Source organism: Uranotaenia lowii, chromosome 2 (genome assembly GCF_029784155.1).
Source record: "Uranotaenia lowii strain MFRU-FL chromosome 2, ASM2978415v1, whole genome shotgun sequence".
Classification (NCBI taxonomy): Eukaryota; Metazoa; Arthropoda; class Insecta; order Diptera; family Culicidae; genus Uranotaenia; species Uranotaenia lowii.
Window position 1 is genome coordinate 210,480,629 of NC_073692.1, and position 18,059 is coordinate 210,498,687.

Here is an 18,059-nt window from a genome sequence, read left to right on the forward strand (position 1 = left end):
ATATAGGTGGTTCAAGATGTGTGGCCCACGATTCCCCACAAGCTATGATTTACAAATTGGTTGCGTTTGTGTGGCTTATTGATGTTTCATCAAAAATTCCTTTTCCATGTGAAAGATCATGACAAAACTAAGACTATAAGCCTATGAGCATATTTTTGTTATTATTATTATTATTATTGTTTATTCATCTGACAACGAGGTCTACATGAAAACTTAAAAACTATGTTACTAATATTATACAAATCAAAAACAGGTAAAGCGATATTTAAATTTCATGTAGAATTTGGGAACGAATAACGGAACATGATAGATTATAATCAAAGCATTCATAATATTCGTTAAAAGTTGAGCACATTGCTCGGATTGGTTCGTATTGTCTTTTTTTTGTTATGCACTTTAGATGTCCCATCGATGAAATTAGCGGGTGTTTTTTTAATTATGTAAGTTAATTTTTCTAACTTTTTTAGCTTGATAAATAAAAGAAGCATATGATGCGTTTTTCAGTCAACAACATATAGGAATATATACTCACGCAAAGCGACGACGATGACAGTTGGTTTGAGATTTTTATCTCAACACACATCTGAGATATTAAAAGTGGCCCACGTTTCCCCATGGCCCACGATACCCCACTCTCCCCTACTTTATGATTTTTAAAATTTTTTCGGTTTATTTTAAACGATTATCTAAAACAAAATCCATAAATATGCTAATAATATCAACCACCTTGCATCTTAAAATTATCGTTTTATATTAACAGGGACTTGCTAGAACTCTCATAAAAAAATTTCCAAAAAAAAAATGACTTTTTTCACAAAAACCCATTGCGCAGAACAGAGATTAGTTCAATTGATCTGCGAAAAAAGCCGAAAAGTGAACTAATCTTATGGAGATATTAATTTTACAAAATAATCAGATTTGTGTGGAATCAGTCATTGATAACTAATAAACACTACAAAGCTACATGAAATATTCAAACTGTTTCTGAATTTGTTTATTAAACTTCATTAAATTTTTCCTGGATACTCTATTTTCTTCAATGATCTAAACGGATAAGATTTTGGAAGATATCATTGAAAGATTTTCTAACATTTCTGAAGAAAACTTTAAAAAAAAAGCTTAATTTCATTTAAAAAATTTGATTAAGAATGCAAAATATGACGGATTGGCTTAATGAAATCATTTACAAACTTTATATTAGTTTCATTACCCTATACCAGGGGTTTTCAGATCGTGCTCCGCGGAGCACTTGGTGCTCCGCGAAGCCCGCGAACCACCTTTGAAAAACTCTGATATTTTTTATCGTTTAATTTTTATCGAAACATGAGAAGAAAAATTTTACAAGACATATAGTACGAACGAATAAATTTAGTTTACTAAGTTTTTTTCTGGCGGCTGAATCCCTGTAGGGATGATGGCAAAGAAAGGTGGATTGTCAAAATGCACTGCTTTGATCGAACAACGTTGTGTTGAAGGACTGAGTGTGCAAAACACTTAATGAAAAGGCTGTTCTTGCGCCGTACTTGGCTGTGGTAAATGCGACGCCTAACCACTTACAAAATGCGACCATCTTCTCTAAGATTGTAATACAGAATGACCATTCCGAGAAATATATCATTGATCAGCTTTCACGCATACATCACAATACCAATCATCAAACAATCATTAAAGAGTCCACTTGCACGGAGAGAAATTTACTTTAAATTTACTAGTTTTCGTGTTGGCGAGCTTTTGAAACATTGGAAGTCATAGCAGATTGTACAAAACTAAATCTTAAATTTAACGAATCTAACTTTTTAAATACTCTTCAATTATTCATATTTACGCTTCCATGCCTTACTCATTACTTTGGCGAGCTACCGATTGGAAAGGCTGGAGAAGCGCATACTATTGCTGAAAACTTAATCAAACCTTGTATTCAAGAAGTCGTCCGTATCATGGTTGATAATAAAACAGTGGAATTGGTAAAATCGATTCCCATGTCTGATAACATGGTTTCTTGGCGAATTTGTGACATGGCTGAAGATGTTGAAAGCGATTGAGAACTTCAAAATTCGACATGCCGCTTGACGAATCCACAGATGTAGCAGGACTAGCAATTCTTATGCTATTCGATCGCTATCAAAGTTCTGAATGTTTCGAAGAAGGTTTGTTCCTTTGCAAACCGTTGCCAACTTCCACGTCGGGGGCTGAAATTTTCAAGCTAAATAATTGATGATTATGTTACGGACAAAAATATTCCATGGGGAAATTGCATTGATGTATGTATGGACGGTGCGAAAGCTATAGTTGGAAATACTGGCCAAGTCTGGAGCCGTTGCCAAAATCAAAGAAAAGACCAAAAGTTGCGGTAATATTCATTACATCCTTTATCGACATGCACTCGCTATGAAGAAACTATCATCATCTTTGAAGGAAGTCTTGGACGAAAATAAAAATAATCAACTTTATTAAGGCTCGACCGAAAAATGCAGGGTTATTCAAGGTAGGTATAGTGCGAAGAGATGGTTAGCCAACTTCCCACGCTACTTCTTCATACCGAAGATCGCTGGTTATCTCGTAGAAAAACGTTGTCTCGCCTGTTTGAATTAAGAATGACTTCAGTCTTTCAATGCAAGGTAAAGGAATAATAATCTTCGATTAAAACGGCAAAATCATCATGACTATCAAGAGAAAAATCGAATTTTGGGCAGAATCACTCAAAAAACGCAACCTGGACAGCTTTCCGGATTTAAGAAGCATTCAATCAGAAATAACCTTGAAGCTATCATCCGAAAACTTCCAAGAATTATGACAATCACAACACTTTTCGTTGATAAATTTATTTTTGAATTTCTTGGTGTAAACTTAAACTAACAGGTCCACGTGTCTAATAAAGTCATTTACAACTACAATGTTTTGCCGCAGGATCTGTTGAACAGCTTTCAGCAAAATTCCCCGAAGAATATCATAAAATAATAAATAGATCGAAGACTTAAATGAGTGAAACAGCCTATTTTTATGTTAAAGAAACCAGAATCATTAACATCGTATGAATATGAATTCTTGATAGATATGACATCGGATTCAAAGCTTCAGGAAAGATTCGTATTCAAAAAGTCGTAGGAGGAGTATTGGTGTCAACTGAAAAATAAATTTTTCCGATAAAGCAAAACTTATTCTTCTGCCGTTTTCCACAATTTATCTATGTGAGTCTAGATTTTCCACATATTTCGCAACGAAGACAAAATACCGATCCCGACTTATCGCGGAACCAGACGTCAGGCTACAACTGACACAAATTTAACTAAACTTGTTGCAGCTTGAAAAATCCAAGAAAGCGTATTTGTTCTATTGAAATAATTAATTTTTGATGACACATATTTTGTTAATAAAAACAAGACTATTCAAAGAGTAGCCATTCATTACTGATTTCATTGACTAAGGATGACATGGCACATCTTATTTAAACGATAAATACTATCAATTATTCAAAACTTGGGTTTTTCATTCTTTCAAAAATGTAGGTGCTCCGCCAAAAATTTTGGTTCAAAAAGTGCTCCGCCGAGCAAATGATCTGAAAACCCCTGCCCTATACCATCAATTAGAAATGTACCGAATAGTGGTATTCGGCGAAAGGCTGAATACCGAATAATGACCTTTCCAACTAAATATTCGGCCAAACTGTTATCCGGTCGAATATTATGTTGAGTTTTCAATAGAAATACTTCTATTATTTATACTTCTATTACTAGAAGAAATCCTCTATTTCTGCCATCTTTATGTCCCTAACGTTTTTAAGTCGATTATTCCCAACCAGTTGTATCAGATCTTTTTTAAGTAGAGGTCTCTTTGATTTTCAAAATGTCATCATTAGCTGAAAGGACATCAGATGACTTGTCGCTTCTAGGACGTTTATCACAAAAGAGATTGGGTTCCAGTGAAATCTGGAACAAAACATTAAAATCCGAAAAAAATCCGTAAAATCCGGAAAGTTTAAAAAATATGTGGCCATCCCGGTCAGACTCATCTTTTCTCGAATTCTTTCTTTATTTGGTGTATGAGCAGGAAAATTTGGAATAAACGATAATCATGGCATAAAGCTATATACAGTGAAAAATACACGGACACATCTAAAATGCTTTACAGAAACCATAACTTTTGATGATTTTGAAGCTTTTTCAACATTACTTTTGGATATTTTATAAATTCATCAGTTGAAAAATTTGACAAAATTGTTTTTGTATAAATTTAAAAAAATAATATTCGGCCGAATACCTAGAGTAAGTTGCCCTACTTTGGACCCATTAAGCGGTGGTTTTTAAATAATCACGTTTTTCTCATAAATGAACGGGAGGTTTATATCTTTAAGAAAATTTATTCTTAGTTCATTATGTTATCTGCGAGTTTCAATGAGAATTTTCAACATGGGTTTTACCGTTATTGAAAAATTTGAATAGATATGGATGATCCAAATTTCCAACTTTGAACCTACTGTTCCTATTTTATTACTGAACTGGTACCTGTCATTGGATCAAGAACTAAAATTCCTATAAAAAGTATGATTTTTGAAAATAAATAAACGAATTCATTAAGAATGTAATCTTCAATCAAATATTTTCATAAAAAAATATTACAGATTATAAACGATAAAAAACACTTGAATTTCGGTTATGAATATCTCAAACACTTTCACTCCCAGTCTGCTCTATCGGCATAACAAAAGCTTCATTTTTAACGTACAACCTAACTACAAGTAAGCTTAATTTATGTAAAAAATGTTCAATATTGCTTCTGAATTATGCCCCAAAAAAAATTTGCACCCTTATTAACTTGTTGGAATTCACTCAAAGTTTTTGTGATGTCAGGTCTTAAAATGGAACATCAAAGTCGAAAGTATCCTAAGTTTGGACCCTGCACAAATTTTCCGGGCTTTCCATTGATTTTCTTTAATTTTAGGAAAAAAAAGGAAGTATGGTTCATAATCTTCACAGTGAGAGTAATTTTTCTTTAAAATTTCTCGTGGATAGTAAAAAAACGAGATTTTCCCTTATTTACTCTAATTTCTCAAAGCACGCCCCAGTAATGAAACTGTCTGATTTATCATTGATAAGAAGGAACATTTTAAAAAACCTTGAAAGTTATACCAGAAGGACTCTTTCTAGCAAAAATAGTATGGAAGGATTCAGGAAGAATAAGAGTTCATTGTGTGCATAGGAGTATTTTTATCCTATGGTATATAAATGAATGATAAACTATTTTCGTCAATTTAGGATTAAAGTAGGCTCTAGGTCCAAAGTACAAGCACTAAACCTAGATCATTTGTTCGGTGAGCCGAATTTTCGGTACATCTCTACAAACAATGTTGATGAAATATTATTGTTCATTTTTTTCCAAATAAACGCCTTGTAAATCTCTTTTCAACTCGCTAGAATATGATTTCACTTCACATGCCTCACTTCCCACTTAAAGGTTGGGATTGAAAAAACTACATAGTATTCTTTTTTTAATATTTTTTTAATCCGTGGATAGCGTCTATGAATAAGTTCAATGACCAAAATTGGACCGACGTGAAAGTCAGTAAGTATAATTTACAGTGTTTGGAGAAAAAAAATCACATTTAACTCATTAAAACACGTGTTTTCAAGAATATATACAAAGTACCTACATACTTTCGGTCATTAACAGGTTAATTTATCCAAGTAAGAATGTGTTAGGAAAATCACTTCCAAAGTTCATAAATGATTCAATTTTAATATGTGGTTCCTAATTTATAGTTCAAAGGTAAGTTCAAAATTCTACATCACATGTACTTAAAAATTATTAAAGAAAATATTTTCAATTTGTAACATCAATAGTGATAAAATATTCATTCATTGAAAGTGATTTTATCATCTTTGTATTCACAGAAAAAAGCTACCATAACAATCAAATTGAAAAAAGGTTTTTCCTTGGAACCAGCAGAACAAACTGTTTATTCTGCTCGTTTTAAGATGGTTTTTTTTTGGGTATGATGCGTTGTAGGCGTAAGTTTAATGTAGAGCGTGTTGATTTAGTAGCTGACAATTCAAGAACCGTTTTTATTTCTTACCTGAAATTGATAGAACAATAAAATTTAATAGAGATAGGATTTCATTGAAGAGGTTTATTAATCATAGAATATATTTCGTATTGCGTAAATGTTTGAAACTCAAGCATGTATCGTCATCAACCATCTCTAGTGTTTGAAAGTGGAAAAAAAAATTGCCCGAAAACATTTGAGGAGGTCCATCATAGCTTGGACATATCCATTCTTCAAATTGTGTCCACCCAGTCAAGTCTATAGGAAAGAAAGTAAACGTTCAACAGAATTCGGTCGCTAGGAAGGTATACTTACTGATGATGCTGAGATTGTATCGAAAGCTCTGCGTTTGACTGGTCCGAAAGTCAACTCGACACCGGTAGACACCCTCGTCATGTCGCCGAACATCCTAAGCAAATGTTTGCCCAAGCCAAGAGCAGAGCCGAGCCAGCCGTTCAGTTGTTGCGCAGCCATGACGTTGAAAAAAAGACAGAAACGGATCCGGAAAGAGATGAAGAGAGAGAAAAAAAGGAGGAGAAAAAAAACCAATTGAAAAAGATTGAATACTCCGGACTTCGGACGAATATAGAACAAATGCTGGAAAATTTCGTTAACGGTGAAAACTGCCTCAGGTATGAACGATGGAGCCAATACGATGTGTATGGTCTGGGCTGATGAAAAAGGCTATAAATTTATGACGAGGTACAAAAAATGTGCCTAGAGCCAGAAGGAAATGAACAAAAAGTATCTGTAGATGCTGGCATTGTCAACAGATTATTTTATTATCATGGATTGTGATTCAGTCTATAATGAAACATGGTTTTCTATTAAATTTCCCTGTTGATTTTTTTTTTGGTTTTCATGTCTGTTTTTCCGAAAAGTTACTTTAAGTTCAAACTTTGTTATATCGACAGTTTCTACATTTTATGATATGAAAGCGATTAAACTTGGATATCAGTTGAGCCAACCACATAAAAAAACTCAAAAGGAATGACGACAACCTTTGCTAAACAAATTCGTGTATGTTTAGGATTCGAGGACAATTTTGTTTGCGCTAATGGAATGATCTTCTCGGAAAAGTGTAATTGGAATCGAGTTGTTGTAAACCGTTGCCAGATAAAAAGAGTACTCAGTTGATGGGAGGTATTATCTTCAAATTTCAAATATGTTTATAAAAATTTTCCGGGTTGATCATTTCAGTCGATTGGAATTATTTTGCTGTTAAAAATATGCCATGTGGTTTGAAGAAAAATTAATATACAAAAGCGAAATACTCATTATCTTTAAGTGCACTGCTGTGCAGTGCAACTGAAAAAAGCGCCTTTCTATAATTAGCATGAATAAAGGTGTTGTACAGATAGTGTAATTCAATCAAGTATCTGTGTGGTTGAAAAGCAGAACGCCTTAATTTATGCAACTTAAGCGTTTAATATGCGAACAGATTGTTGACCGGGCTGAGATTTACACGAAAACCACCGTTTAAACATTCACTGCAACGCTTTAGTGCAGGCAAGTAAAACTGATGAGAGTGAGTGGAGTACATTTAGACACAATACATTTATAAGAAGGCCAGATTGTCCGGTTTTATCTGGGTTTCCCGAGATATTTGATGTAAAATTTGGGAACAGTCTGGCCTAGACCGGAAAATGTCCGGATATATTCACTCTATTTGGCAAATCGAACAAAAAAAATTGTGCTGAAAATTTATTTAATTTATGCCTTCAAAACGAAAGTTTTTGAGCTATCTTTATAAAAATCATCCTGAAAGGATTTTCGGAAGCCTAAAATAAGATTTAAAATCCGTCGATGAGTTTTCATGAAAAAAAAACTTTTGCCCGGATATTGGCTCGTTAATTTTGAAATAAAATGCCCGGTTTTGTCAGGTTTTTATATGAAATTGCCCGGAATAATATGTTGTTAAATTTTAAGATGGCAAAGCGGTGGGCCTTAAGTTATGCATTATTCATAAGACTCCAAGCATGGTAAAGTGTCTCTAATATTATTAATAATAATAATAATAATAAGACTCCAAGCGGGCAGCATGATGTTTAGTGAGAAAAACACACTTATTTGGGAATTATTTTATTTGGTTATAGCATCCAACTTAACAACTGTATTAAACAGTACAGTTACATATTCACTTAATGGTCCCGCGTAGATTCTCCGATGCATAGGGCCGTGGTAAAAGACCTCCACTGTTGACAATCCGGAGCATGCGTCTTCACTTAGTGCCAGTCAAGATTTTGGTCAACAGTTCGGATTTCGGCGGCTAGGCTGAGCTGCCATGAGTTTCTGGGTCTGCCTCTCCTTCGATGTGCCTCTGGATTCCATTCAAGCCCCTCTCTGCAAATCTTGTTCTCATCTCCTCGCATCTCTTCCAATTCATCGTTACCGACTCTCGATTTCTAGCACCTTTTAATGACACCGGCGATGTAGTTCTACGTTTTAGATCCAGTTGCCAAGCCACCAAGCGCGGACGATGTTCCGCAGGCGGCGATTCACAAATACTTGCAGTTTTCGCGTCGTCACCGCATATGTGCACCAAGTTTAACATCCGTACAGCAATATGGATTTGACGTTTGAGTTGAAGATTCAGATTTTCGTTCGTAGAGAGATGTTTCGGACACTCGCAAACGCAAATTGGGTCCTTCTGATCCGGGTTTCGACGTCTTTCATGGTACCACCATTAGACGTTATCTGGCTACCAAGATACTGGAAGCACTCCACTTTGTAACACGGTACACACAACTTCCACAACTTGTTGCTCAGCTACCACGAAATTGGAAGGATTCAGTGTGTTGATTTCCATAAACTTGGTCTTCCCGACATTGACTTTGAGACCTGCTGCCTTGGAGCTTTCGGTGAGGTCGTCGAGTTGGCTCCGCATGTCTTGTTGTCTTTGGGCGAGCATAACAATATCGTCTGCCAAGGTCGTTTAGCTGCTCCATTGTCGAAGGATTCCACGGCAATCCTCAGTTTGGTCTACAGTCAATCGATCCAGTGAAGATCTCATCCATTACTATGAGAAAAAGCAGAGTTGATGAAATACATCCTTGTTTCACTCACGCTGTTACCGGGATTGGTTCGGACAAGACACCGTCGTGTAAGACTTTGCACGAAAATGCCTCGTACTGTGCTTCGATGAGATGGACTAGTTTCTCTGGGACTCCTGGTCGTCTAGAAGCATCCCAGATGTTTTCGTGGTTAAGTCGGTCGATTGCTTTTTCGAAATCAACGAACACCAGCAGAATTGAGTTCTGGAATTCGTTCATTCGTTCCAGTATTATTCTTAGCGTTGTGATTTGGTCCACACATGATCATCCGGATCGAAATCCAACTTGTTGCCGTCGGAGTGTAGCGTCGATTTTCTTCTGGATCCTGTTAAGGGTCACTTTGCAGAGTACTTTGAGGATTGTACTGATCAACATTATACTTCGCCAGTTACCGCACTCTGACAGAACTCTTTCTTCGAAACCTTTACGAACATACCCTGGATCCAGTCGGCCGGGAATGTTGCAGTATCCCAGATGTTAGCGAAAAGACGGTGCAACATTTGTGCTGACAGGGCAGGGTCGGCTTTCAGCATTTCACCAGGGATGCAATCAATCCCAGGCGCTCTGTTTGATTTTATGTCTTTGATTGCCGCTTCTATTTCAGCCAGCGAGGGCGCTTCTGAGTTGACGCCATCAATGCAATTTACTGGTGGTGCTTCGAGCTGCGGGTTCTGTTGGCCATCGCTATTCGTGACTCGGAAGAGTTGTTCGAAGTGCTAAGTCCATCGTTTAAGCTGATCTGTTCGTTTGAGAGATCTACGGTGGACGCCATCCGAATGGTGACAGAGTACGCGAAGCGCGCATATAAAAAGAAGCGAACAGGTGTTCGTCACTGCGCCATTGTGACGATCGACGTGAAGAATGCCTTCAACAATGCCAGCTGGGAAGCGATTGCCAAAGCGCTTCACAGGATGCGTGTTCCCAATACCCTCTGCAGGATAATAGGAAGCTTCTTCGAAAATCGAATCCTGACGTACGAAACCGAAACTGGGTTACGATCTACTGCCCTAACAGCAGGTGTTCCACAGGGTTCCATACTCGGACCTGTGCTTTGGAATGCCATGTATAATGAGGTGTTAACGCTGAAACTACCAGCAGGCGTGCAGATAGTCGGATTTGGTGACGATATCGTGCTCATGATTACCGGCGAAACAATCGAGGAGGTAGAAGACCTTGCAACGGTGTCCGTATAAAGGATTGGCATCTGGATGGAGGGAGTTAAGCTTCAGATAGCTCACCATAAAACCGAAGTTCTGCTCGTGACCAATAACAGAGTTGTGCCGCACATGGAGATGACTGTTGGAGGGCACACGACATCTTCGAAACAGCAGCCGAAATACCTTGGAGTAATGGTCGACCATCGCTTAAGTTTTGGTGCGCATGTCAAATACTGTTGTGAAAGTGCATCGAAAGTCATAGATTCATTGGCCTGGATTATGCCGAACTGCCATGGCCCAAAGAGTAGCAAGAGACGTCTCCTTGCGAGCGTAGCACTGTCGAAACTACGATACGGAGGAGCGGCCTGGAGCTCCGCGATAGAGGTAGAGTGCAACAGATCTAAATTACGGAGCACACATCGCACATATTAGCAGATGCAGCTATTGTCATCGCGGGCATGATTCCCATCGACTTAACTCTAGCGGAGGATATGGAGTGTTACAAAGTAAGAGCTGTTAAAGGAGTGCGTAAAGTTCAACGAGCAGCGTCAATGCTCAAGTGACAGGAGCAATGGGACGCATCGAACAACGCAAGATGGACGCATAGGCTAATCCCGCGACTTTCAGACTGGGTACATCGGAAGTATGGAGAGGTCAACTTCTACCTGACGCAGTTCCTTTCGGGTCATGGGTGCTTTGAGCAATACCTTCATCGGTTTAAGCTTATCAGCTCGCCTTATTGCCCGGAATGCGTAGATACGGAGGAATCGGAAGAACATGCTATCTTTGTATGTTCCAAGTTTATTTCTAGGCGTCAACAACTTCAAAATTTGAACGCTGAAAACATTGTGAGTGAAATGTGTCGCGACGAACAGTCAAATCATGCGTGTTCTGATAAGAACCAGAAAAGATGATGAACGGAGAGAGCGAGATAGTCAACTAAATTTGACAAGCTAATGGAAGGTCTTGGGCCTCGTATGACACTTCAAAAGCAACGCGATCTTAGGGCTCGGTATAACCCTAATCTGGACTCATACGTGTGGTGGGCCATAAAAGGTCTCACGTACTCAGCTACGATCTTTCCAGCAGCAAAAGGAAGCGGAGATACCATTCCGGGTGGTCGTGACAGGATTCTAGCTTGGTAGTCTCTCAATCGACCATGCCTTGGTGGTAAGAAATCCTGCGGGAGTGGTTGCTGTGACGGGCGCGAGTTACTTTGAAAGCGTTACCTAACCGGCACACGTTTCGAGGTCCCCGGGGTAGTGGATGCTGTGACGGGCGTGAGTTACTATGAAAGCGTTACCTAACCGGCACACGCCTCGGGGTCTTCCGTACCAGTCTGAAGCGATAGAGGAAAAGGAGAAAGAGGATAAACACAGCCTATCCCTTGATGTAGTATCAAAGGGTGAAACCAAGGGGTACATCTGGCACACGAAGCCCAAGTTGGTTTTAGTGGGACGAACCCACTCACGGCAGCAAACACCCGGCTGTTATGGTTTGAAGTCAAATTTCCATCTTGTAAAAAAAGAGCTCTGGCTTCTGGCTTCGATAACCTCGTTCCCGAGTAGCATGTTCTCCTCGTATGCCAGAGTAAAACAGTACTTGCCCAGAGTGTGTCTTGTGTTCTCCAGTGTTAGGCCAACGGACTTCGCTCAGTCCTAGAATTTAAAGCTCGAGGTGGCTAGCTTCTCTAGCATGTGCCAGCTTGCCTTGTTGGGCAAGGGTCTATACGTTCCAAGTTCCAATTCGTGTCCGTTGTATTCATGCCAAAAGTCGTCGCCAATGTTCCAGGCTACTCGCATCCCAGCCGGCCCCACGGGAAGGTTGAGATAGGAGTTGTGAATAAGCGGTGATATGACCACTATGCCCAAGTAACACAGATTATGCCAACTAGCATTAGGAAGTTTTATTATGGTTTAATTATGGCATTTTTTTGTGCAGCTCGTTTTATGGCGGTTTTATTATGGTCATGCAGAATGCTTATATTTTTTTATCGACCATATGTTTTCAGATGGTTTTGAAAACGCTAATAAAACTTTTATTAAACATGCTGTTTTAGTTATTTTGAAAGAGTTGAGAATGCTTTTTTTAAACTATAATAAAACACAAACCTAGAAGTTTGCTCCAAGCTTTCTTTTGCATGTTCTATAATAGCACTCAGTGCATGATTATTAAACCGCCATAAAACTTAGTGACAGTTCTCGATCAAGATGTCAAAACAGGACACGCTCAGATTAGATAGCACATATTTGAATTGGAACTCCCATTTTTACACATTTTTGGTAAGTTATGCGTGTTGGTTTTGAGTTAAAATTAAAAAAATACATCTTTGAAAACTTGAAATCACCGAAAGTGGTATGAATATCTTTACAATATGAGTATTGAGTGAAAGGGCCCAAATAGTAGGAAAAAAATTGTTGCTTGACGCCATCATTAATTCAAGATGGCGGCTTCCGCTTTTATTTTCAAAGCTGTAAATTACTGAAAATATCGTGAAACCTTCACAATATGGTTATAAGGTGAAAGTAATAAGAGAGTAGAATAAGAGTAGAAGTCAAATTTCGTTGCCCGTCGCCATCCTAAATCCAAGATGGCGGCTACCACTCAACTTGAAAATACTGTAAATGACTGAAAATCGCATAAAACCTATATTATAGGGGTATAAGTTGAAAGAAATCAACCGGTAGAAGTTGAATTTCGCTATCTGACGCCATCTTGAAATCCAAGATGGCGGCTTCCGCTAAACTTTAAAATGTAGTAAATGACTTACAATGACATGAAACCCAGGTGGTAGTGGGTGGAAGGGCTTAACGAGTAGAAGTCGAACATTGCTATCTTACGCCATCTTGAAATCCAAGATGGCAGCTTTCTATAAACTTTAAAAATGCTCTAAATCATTGAATATCGCATGAAACCTCCAAAATATGGGTGTTTGTCAATTGGGATAAGCTATAAAAAGTTTATTTTTGCATTCTGACGCTATCTTGAAATCCAAGATGGTGGTTTCAGCTGAACTTAAAAATACTGTAAATGAATGAAAATAGCATGAAACTCCCAAATATATTGTATTGGGTGCTAAGGCTAAATGATAGAAGTCAAATATCTGTTTTCGCGTTTCTCTGAAAATCTGTAAGTGACTGAAAATCCCACAAAAACCACCACAATACAGACCCCGTTCGTTTTTGGCAACATTCGATTTTGGCAACATCGAATTTGGCTAATGTGCCTAAATCAGACGGTTAACAGAAACAACATAACCTTATAGTTTTCGCAAGAATAAGACCAATACAATTTAAACATAATAGCATGAAAAAAAAAAGAAAAAAAAGAAAAAAAAAATCAACCAAAAAAACGAGAAGATAACAACAACGGTGACTTAAACATTTAAAAATAGCATGATAGGAATAATAGCATTACATAAATGGCAAAAAAAAAACAAAAACTATAAACAAAACAAGAAAAGTGCTAATTGCATTAGAAACATAATGAAAAAATAATAAAAGTGATTTAAAATGATCTAAATTGTCTTAAAATAGTAGTTTTAATGTAGTATTACGTGAAAAAAGTTGTGTTCAAGCGATTTTCATTGATTAACAGTATTTTAAATTCAGTGGAAGCTGCCATCTTGGATTTCAAGATGGCGTTGGAAAGAAAAAAATCGACTTCTAGTTTAGCCCTTTCACCCAATACCCGTATAGTGGTGGTTTAATGCGACTTTTTGTCAGCATTAAGCATTAAAAGTTGAGCGGATGCCGCCATCTTGGATTTCAAGATTGCGTCTGATAGCGAAATTCAACTTCTACTCGTTTAGCCCTTTCACCCGATACCCATTTTGTTGGGGTTTCATGCGATTTCAAGTCATTTACACCATTTTAAAGTTCAGCGGAAGCCGCCATCTTGGATTTCAAGATGGCGTCAGACAACGAAATTTGACTTCAACTCATGATTTATTCCACGGATCATTCAAAACCAATCCCTTTTCATTCAAAAAGTCTGTCCTCATTTACTGTACAAATGATTAACAACTCAGAAATGAGGAACTCAACCTTAGCGTGTAATTGGTTGGCTTGCGAGAGAAACGTCAAATCGTAGCTTTTTTTGGGGTCATCATTAAACCATAATAAAACTATGAATTGACTCACGCCATGTTGGTTGCAAAATCGAAGGGCACAAAATGACGCCATGTTGATGGATTCACAATGCAAGCATTGGAAAAAAATTTTTCAGGCCTTTTTCCATCAATTCCATCATGATTGACCATCAGATTTGACGAGGCGCATTTATTTTAAGATACTATTTCATATACATTTTACCTAAAATCTTGACTGGCAGTAGAAAAGAAGCTCAATATATGGTTAAAACATTGGTTTTTTTAGCTATTAATTTTACCAGATCATATCTGAATAATGCAATCATCATTCATCAACCATTATGGTTGCTGGAAAAAATAAAAAAAAAAACTCCGAGAACTGACAGAACCGAAAAAAACAAAAATTTCTAACATGTTTTATAATAGCTTTTTAAAAGCTTTGGTGACCAACATTGATGACCAACAATTATATGTCTTGATGACGTTTCTAGGGTAGGGCCAAATAGCCTGATTTTGGCTTTATTAGAGTCCAGGTGATGTTATAGAATGCGCTTTAGCTTTTTATGAAGATTAATGCGATAGTCCAAACGATATTTTGCTGACCATAATAAAGCTAAAATTGTTACTTGGGTGGGGTTGTTGTTGTTGTTGTACATTTATTTAAAGAGGGTTTTTAGTCTTGAACTTTTACCCTACTATGGGGTTTCGTGTTGCACATTATCCACCATTTGCCAGCCTATTTATGGTGTTTGTCTAGATTAAATTGGTTCTGTTATAGCAAAAACCATACGATAATGTCGTTCCAAAAAGCCGTTCGATTTTGGAACATGTTTCCAAAATCGAATGTTACCAAAAACGAACGAAGTATGTACAGTGGTTTTAAGCGAGGAGTATGAAATCGGCACTTAAGGTCAAATTAGGGAGTTTTTGTCTGCACAGTGAATTTTCGCCTCGATTTCCAGCAAAAAAAATGCTGGAAATGTTCAGGAATCCAAATTTTAGCTGGAAACCAGCAATCGGTTTTCAGCATTCGGTTGTGTTCTTGTCATTTTTGCTGAAAAATCAGCAATCGGTTTTCAAATTGCTGGATTTTCCAGCAATTGATCTTGTTTGCTAGAAAATCTGCTATCGATTTGCAAATTGGAGTCTGTTAGATCTCGTACGCTGAAGCAAGGTGAAACGCTATTTAAGGATTTCTGGTTAGGTTACTATAATTATTTTGTAATTTTCCTCTATATACTAGCAACCAGGCATCAAGTCTTGGGTCAGTTTTTATTGGACAGGTAGATATTTCATAAAAGATACTAATCAGAACTGTTTTCTCAGGCGGCGAAAGATTAACACTTTGGCACAAAGCTTCCAATCCAGAGCCGGTGTTGGAAAATAAAAAAAAATCTTGGAAATAAATACAAACATGATGGAAAAATGGAAGAAAACTATCGTTTTTTATTACTCATTATTATGTACATAGCCAGTATTCAATATTTTATTTTGAATTGAAATATTAAATTGATACCAAATTCAGCCGGTTGTTATGAAAGAAATAGCTGGGTTCCAGCAACTTGAATTGCTGGAAATTTTACTGGAAAGTCTGCGGGACAAAATCCAACAAAGTTTTGCTGGTTTCGAGCAAAAAAAAAATACTGTGTGGCCTTTCAGGGTACATCTATAAAAAAGTAATGTTGCAAAATTAAAGATTTTAAGAATTTATTGAGGGTCCCCGAAGATTTTTTTTATTTGTTTGTTACAAGCCGCCAAACTTCCAATAGTGTCATATTGACACCTAAGAGCGGATCAGGGTCAATAAGAAATTTATTTTAAGTTATATGTTTCAGTTCTTGGATCAGATTTTGAATATTTGACTGCACGGAAATCTGATAACTGAGATTCGTCGACGATGCGGTTTCAACAATGCGCTGAATGGCATAATACAGTTTAGAAACTGCTTTCAAATATGCTAGAACTTAAGATGTTGAAAGACATTCGGTAAAGGAAAAAGCATGAAATGAGGCAAAATGAAACTCGTTCTGTTCTATTTACAGAAGAGATTCGAATGCACACTTCGAGGAAGTGTTGTTCGCAGAGTAGAACATGAAATTTGTCGTAAGAATCTCACGGTCTCAAACAAAATAGTTTCATCTTCTAAAAGTGATAAAAATAATTTAAATGAAAAAATAAATTACGCATAGGTACCTGAATATCCAACGTCGCTGGGTCCGTATCGGTGTTGAAATGCGCTCGAGGACCAAAACTTTCCGGCGCTGACCAGTGACGTGCTTGCTGAAGAGGTTTCCCACGGACGTCAAAGCTGCAAAAAATGAAAATTGTCGAGTATTAGTTCAAGTAAATTTGCTTTGGTTTACTTCTACATTCCTATTGATGGAGGAAGGATTCTTTCAAGTTTGCATTTACACATTTCACAAAAGGAGTTCTTTATCGGTGACCTTTTCAAGAAGGTAGGCAGTCTTTTTCCATTCTAGGATCTATGTCGCCCTCCCCAAGAAAAGAAATCGAGACATTATTGTCGAGTTGCCAACATCTGACGAAACGAGGCGTACTCCAATTTCAAAGCGCCGGGGCCCGGGATCGGATCCTTTGAAGCTTGGCTGTTGCTCGTGCCGTTCCCGATAATTCATGTTATTGAGGTAAAAAACACATTCTTTCACTAGGCTAGATCATTAAATCATTTTAAAATATTTTGAAATAAAAAATTGTGTTAATTTTTTTCAATCTTCTTAAAGAGAGATCTTTCAGTATTGTTCATTTTTTCATGGGATTAGATGAAAAATCACATACTACGGATTTGATTCCTCAAAAAAGACCCCAGCTAGTGAACCAGCAACAGTCGGAAAAACAACCCTTAGCAAAACCGAAAAGCGTCCCGGGAAGCAGCTTCCGACGCGAGCAACAAAAAAGAAGATGGAATGGAAATGGAAATGGAAGCTCTCTTCGAGGACCAGAAAGAAGGATGAATCGTACAAAAAGCACGCACCCACATAGCACCACATCTGCCAAATGGTTGGAGGAATGAGAGAAAAAAAAAGTCGGAACGAAAACGTCCGAGTTCATTTGCTACGGTCGTCGGTTTTGTTATGTTTTAATTATGTAAATGCCAGGGTCCGGGTGAATGTTACACACCTTGGAGAAAACGTGACGACGGCCGACTTTTGCCAGCTAGCTAGCTCGGCGGACTAAAACCTCCAGAAATCCCGAAACTAACCGGCAGGCGTCCTGCCTGAGTCCTGACTGTTGGCAGTCAATGGCGGTTTGACTGTGAGACTTGTGAGACCGCCTAATCCCCAGACTGCATATTTAGAAAGGTAGAACGAAACGGGACAACGACGACGACGACCAAGACCAGAATGGAGGGATTACGCTAATGACGATAACAACTGCATGCGGTGGAGAACTAAGCAAAGGATGGGTTTTTAGGACATTTGAAGACTTAAGGTATATGGGTACCTGTTTTGGGATTCAGTGGATTCAAGTTCATGAGCTTAGAAGGCACGTGTGAGGGTAAACATTAGCACCGTTTTAAGGTTTCCCAAAAACAACTAAAGTGTGACGTTTGTCGGTAAATAACCATATGGTATTTTTAGTATAATGAAGTGATGAAAGGAGCAGCTAGTGCTGCTATTAAATTTAATGTTCAATAAAGTTACGAAACAATTTACCATTAGCTTTTTGTCAACACTGAACTATTCTGTAGTTGGTATTTT

The 18,059-nt window shown here is 37.6% G+C and overlaps 1 protein-coding gene across 1 annotated transcript in view; it reads right to left on the reverse strand.

Moving 5' to 3' along the window:
• The window catches only part of LOC129742288 (nephrin-like), a 587,776-nt gene that overhangs the window by 414,185 nt on the left and 155,532 nt on the right, over positions 1 to 18,059 (reverse strand). Inside the window, exons 3-4 of the mRNA XM_055734170.1 lie at positions 16,534 to 16,648; positions 6,356 to 6,449 (exon numbers count right to left, since the gene is read on the reverse strand). Coding sequence (XP_055590145.1) covers positions 6,356 to 6,449; positions 16,534 to 16,648 — 209 coding nt within the window. The remainder of the gene's footprint in view (positions 1 to 6,355; positions 6,450 to 16,533; positions 16,649 to 18,059) is intronic.